This window comes from Dermacentor andersoni, chromosome 9 (assembly GCF_023375885.2).
Source record: "Dermacentor andersoni chromosome 9, qqDerAnde1_hic_scaffold, whole genome shotgun sequence".
Lineage (NCBI taxonomy): Eukaryota > Metazoa > Arthropoda > Arachnida > Ixodida > Ixodidae > Dermacentor > Dermacentor andersoni.
In genome coordinates this window covers 43,398,643-43,404,088 of record NC_092822.1, presented here as the reverse complement: position 1 = coordinate 43,404,088, position 5,446 = coordinate 43,398,643, and the positions used below count along the sequence as shown (strand labels likewise).

Sequence of the window (5,446 nt, the reverse complement as noted above, 5' to 3'; positions counted from 1 at the left end):
TGACTACACGTGCGTGACATGGGACCCTTATCAGGACGGCCTGAAATACATCCTAGAGAGCAAAGAAAACCAAGCAGCCCGCTTTATCAGGGGTAACTGCCGCAGATCCAGCAGCGTCACAGAAATGAAAAGAACGTTAGCGCATTCGAAGTCAGCCGGACGCCAACGCTACTTCTATCTGAAATTTTTCAGGATATCCTTTATAACAATACTGGCAATAATAAGTCGAAATACATGATAAAACATAATTATTATCGCCAAGATCATCCATTGGATATAAGGCCTGTCAAGGCCAGAAGAAACTTGTTAAGGTCCTTGTTTTCCCCGAACCATCAATCAGTGGAATGTATTACATGAAAAAACCGCTTCTCAAACATCAACTTAAGCAATCTAAAAGAAAGTACTCAAGATGTGATCACTTAACTGGTTTTGCTGTAACTTCCTGTCGTGCTTCCTTGCGTTTGCTCGTTTTTGTATTTGTAGGCGACATTGTGCTATTTCCACTGCATCATTCCCTACTGTGTTCTTCTTGCGATTCCTTTTGTATTACCGTTGTCATATCTTCCCCCTCTGTAACGCTTTTAAGCGAATGCGGGTTTGCATTATAAATGAATAAATAAATAAACCCCAAGTCTTTCACTAACTAATCAGCATGAGATACGCGAAGGAGATGGGAAAAAGGGATAGTACTCCTGGTACCTAATCGGAAGCGATATTCTTTCAGGTAAAACATCACCATTTATTTTATATATTTAAGGTAAACTGTCGCTTCTTTACACCATCATTATCATCATCATCATCATTACACCATCAATACTACTAACAGAAAAAGAAAAGGGCTACTTGCGCAAAGACGATATTTCCACCTAAGGAGTCGGATAATCGGCATGACACGCACACACGCACACATACACACGCACACAAATAAAAAAAGAGGCATTGGCTATCTTGTGCTGTAAGCATTGTAGGAAATCAATAACAAAAGATCACTTGATCGTCTAGCGTGTGTCATTGTCTCTTGCTGTCCGGGTCAGCACGTTCTCTTGGAAACTAATTCTGCCACATATGCCAAAATGAGCCGGCCCTTGGAAGGACATCGTTCCTCGCTGTAGGCGCCGCCACTCCTGCGGCCGCGTCATGATAGGACGTTATCTGATGCCACGTGGGTGCTAATAACAGACGCCCGCCTTAGCTGCTGCGGTGAAGTCTCTGCTCACTGTAGGCACTGACCCTGCGTCGCTGCGATGCCCGACCACGGACGGGGATCTCTGCACCGAGTGTGCGACTCGGTCAGCGGCGTCAACTGGCGCCCGACGCGGTTCGTCGACGAGCTGATGCTGACTCGTTACGCCTGCTGCGTGTGTCACGTGATTCCGAGCACGACGGTAGTACTGCCCTGTGGTCACGCCCTGTGCGAGCAGTGCCAGGCAGGTTGCGTCATCGAAGATGGCGGAAGCGTGTGTCCCCTGGACGGAAAGCCGTTCAGCGGGGACGAGTGCGACAGTTGTCACCTGTCAGCTAAGAAAAAGCGCGACCTGAAGGTGAGTACGCGACCCCTGTCTCTTGCCAAACAAGTAGGGGAAATAGGGTGCCCACGTTTTTACGTGTTACGTAACTTCACTCCGTGACTTCACTCCGTAACAATCTCCGTGACCAATATCAACAAGAGACCAGTGAAAAGTCAACCCACAAACTTCTTATTCGATAGCAGCTGTGAAACGTGGGAACTGTGGCCACAGAAACGACCGGCTATTCGAAAACATCAGCTAGGAAGAATAACAAATCAGGCAATGAAATTATTCAGCGGCAATTACGAAAACACCACTACGCGACGTCAGTCCCGAACAAAGAATAGATTGAAGTATTTGCTTTCTTTCCTTATCTGGCCACTATGATTTCTGCTGGTCAATGGAATACACTATCGGATGTTCCGACATGCGCCATTTACATCTTCAGTATTTAAAATCAAGTGCGTTTTCTTTTTTCAACGAAAGTTAATCGTTCCACCGAACTCCCGCAACGCTATCGGCAGGCCACTTTTGCAACGAGGCTCTTATATGCTGTTCAGCTTCGGCCTCAGTCGCCATTACGGAAGTCTTGTGTTGGTCTGGCTCGGGAAGCCAACCGCTGCCGCACCCATTATGACGACAAGGGTAGATTGTCGTAGTCAAATTTAATTCTACATTTCTACGGAATGACTACAGAAAGAAGCCTGCCGTACGAAATCACGGAAACTACTTAGTCCCATCGACAGAAAAAATTAAATTAGAGAATATTGCGCGCCAAAACCATGATGTGATTATGAGGCATGGCGTGGTGGAAGACTCCGGAAATTTGGACCGCCTGGGGTTCTTTGACGTGAACCTAAATCCAAGTACACAGATGTTTTCAGATTTCGCCCACATCAATATGCTGCGGCCATAGCCTAGATTCGACCCCGCGACCTCGCGCTTTCCAGCAAAACACCATAGCCGCTGAGCAACCACGGCGGGCAGTCATGCATGTATCTGAAGGAGATAGATGGGTGATCGGGAACAGTTGGTTGCTGTTTTCGTCAGAACCTCGTGTTGAATAAAGGTACAATCCCACTACTGCGTTAATGTTCTTGGTTGATATTCTCTGTAGATGTCGGTAACAAATATGTGTAAAAGCGCCTATTCTGTACTACTTTACGCATACAACACATATACAGTCTGATCTGTACTTGCTTGTTTAGATGCGCGCGTAGACATAAGTGTAGATATTGTACTTAAAAGGTACCCCTGTAGTACGGCTGTAACGCACTCAATATCTGGGCGAATGATAGGAAGCAAATACGGAACTTCATTTCGGAAAGCCAGGTCTATCTAAGGTGTTTCGCATAACTTGTGCCAAGGATTTAAAACAGCCTCAGCTTAATGAAACCAATGTAATATGGTTTGCCGTAATGTGGCGCTTCTTAGAATATTTTTATATTCCGGATTACTAGTTAACTAAGATGAACTATGCAAAATGTTTCATTCACTTTAGGGCAAAGTACGTTTCCTGGCGCACGAGAGCAGTCACGTGGTTTTTATCGTATTTGGCGGACTTTCCTTAAACGCCGAAAATGATTGCCACGCAGCGTGAACGTTGCCACAAAAAATTGGATCACTCGTTTCTGAATCCCCCTACAACACAACGAAACACACTTGACCCTAAAGTGACTGTTAAGAAAACTTGCGCAATTCATCTAAGTTATCTAATTAAGCGGAATATAAGAACATACTCTAAGGAGCACCACATGACGGCAAACCATGTGCAGATGGTTTCATTCAGCTAGGGCTAACCACTTTGTTTTAAATCGTTGGCACAAGTTACATGAAACACCCTGCATATGTTTCTTCCCAACTTTTTACAGTGTTCGCAGCGTCGGTATCATATATTTGCACTACGTATAAAGCACTTATTTTATCAACACAACGACTCGTCATTTTCTGAATACGTCATTCCTCGTTAACTTGCCTTCTATATAGCACGACTACACCCTTAACTTCACAGGCAATCTAAAAGAGCTACCCGTCACTCATTGTGGCGAGAAGCTTGTTAACACCACTACGACCCGCCTGTTTCCCATTTCTTCTCCTTTGAAGGCTCACTGCTGGAACGAAGCCCACGGCTGCGATTTTGTTGGCACCCTGGAGACCATTCTACGACACTTCGAGGCAGAGTGCGCCTTCCACGCATTTCCGTGTCAACAATGCGGCGAGAGCGTCCCGAACACCAAGCTTGCGGCCCACTACATCGGCGATTGCGCAAACGCATCGTCATCAGCGGCACAGGCCGAGTCATCGCGACAAGGTGGCACCATCGTCGTCACTGCCAGTGACGTCACTGCAGCCGGACGGGAAATCAGAACGTCGGTGAGGTACGCTTGTGAGGACGAGGTCACGGTGCTTCAGAGTCAGGTCAACGAACGCGCGGAGGCCGCCAGAATGCAAAGCGCCACGCTCGCATCTAGTATAGAGGCGCTGAGTGCCAGCGTTGCGCTCGCCGCAGAGAAACTATCGGAGCTGTTCGGCGAGCAATCGCAGTTGCAACAGCGCTTGCGCGCTGGGTTAGCCGGGGAAAGTCGTGTGGCCCGAGAAGGTGGGGCGACTGACGCGGCCAGTTCTTCCGGCGCAAGTACGCGTAGGCGGCAGGGGACGGACATCCTTCGAAATTTGGAACACCTGGTTGGCGAGTCGGTCCTGTGCCTCCGAAGCTTACTGCAAGTCGCAAAGAGCGATAACAAGCAACCGATGCTTCAGTTGTTCCTGCTTCCTCCCAGAATAGACGAGGCGACGGAAGGGTGTGTTGACACGTGCGCGTCAAACAGCGTAACAGTGAACGAAGTAGTCTATCATGCGCTTCTATCAAACTTTTTGTGGATGGGTACCTGTCACAGCATCCCCATACGGTTGCACAGGCGAGACGTGTGGTTTAGAGTGGCTGTCAGTGCTGAAGTAATGAAAGAACGCGTAAAAGAATGGGGAAAAATGGTCAAGATCACTTGGATTGCCAAGCCAGAAAATAGCAAACTTCCGGAAGTCATTAGAGTATCGCTACTGGGCAGAGAGGGTTCTTCTGATTTAAGTTTGCAGAACTGGAGTGAAAAGTGTCAGCAAGTATATTTATTGGAACGCTTGTGCCCCCCCTACTCCAGGGGGTGCTACATATTTGAAATCGCCATACGTGACTGAGTGACGGCGCCCGATTCAGACCGCCACGAATTGACTGTCCTTTGGCGGATTCGCAAGTCCCTCGTGCAATCGACCACGGCTGCACTTTTCGTCAGAATGAAAGCGTTCTAATGCGAAATTTTCTTCGACAAAGCGTTTACCATGTGTTCGAAAAATCGTGATTTCATTTCACTGACTACGGCGAGAGCTTTGACCGCGTGTTGGAATACCTGAGAAAAAATAAACGTTCCTTTCGTTCACTGTGCTTTGTTAACTATGAGTGCAGTAACCAACCATATTCTGCCTAGTTCGCTGGTGGAAGGCGTACGCAGCAAAGTTTAACACCTGTGTAACGAGAAAACCTTTGTAACGGGAAACCCTGTCTTACGCGTTGCATTCTAGTTAGAGATAACATTACAAGAGGTCTCTGCAACAGTTATTTCTACCAATCGGGGCCCCGTATTTTGTGAAGGTAAGTACGTTTGCAGACAAAATGAAACTTTGTGGACGAGGACAACGCTGTTCGCATCGCAAATAAGTTATTCGCCTCAAGAAGGTGATTTCGGCTAAGACATTTCGGTGCTGTCGCAGCAAACTGGCTCAACGAGCGAGAGAGAGCGTAAACTTTATTTTCAAATCAGTAAGGTTTGAGTCCGGCGTCTTTTTACTGGGTCTGGGCACCCGCCGCGGACGCGGTTCCGAGACCTTGTGTCGAAGCGGCTTTCTCAGCTCGCTGGACGGCCCAGAGTTGTGCTGTCAGGTTCCAG

General features: G+C 47.5%; 1 protein-coding gene across 1 annotated transcript; it reads left to right on the top strand.

Moving 5' to 3' along the window:
- Window positions 1-713: 713 nt before the first annotated feature.
- Window positions 714-4,944, top strand: LOC126527650 (uncharacterized). The gene is made up of 2 exons (XM_055068830.2): window positions 714-1,541; window positions 3,612-4,944. The coding sequence occupies exons 1-2, from the start codon at window positions 1,245-1,247 to the stop codon at window positions 4,698-4,700; spliced, it is 1,386 nt and encodes a 461-aa protein (XP_054924805.1). The 5' UTR covers window positions 714-1,244; the 3' UTR covers window positions 4,701-4,944.
- Window positions 4,945-5,446: the final 502 nt, after the last annotated feature.

What these genes read in the sequence shown, in the direction of transcription:
- LOC126527650 (XM_055068830.2), top strand. Translation starts at nt 1,245, where the DNA reads ATGCCCGACCACGGACGGGGATCTCTGCACCGAGTGTGCGACTCGGTC. An exon ending in AGAAAAAGCGCGACCTGAAG is followed by an intron (nt 1,542 to 3,611) that starts GTGAGTACGCGA and finishes TCTCCTTTGAAG; the next exon opens with GCTCACTGCTGGAACGAAGC.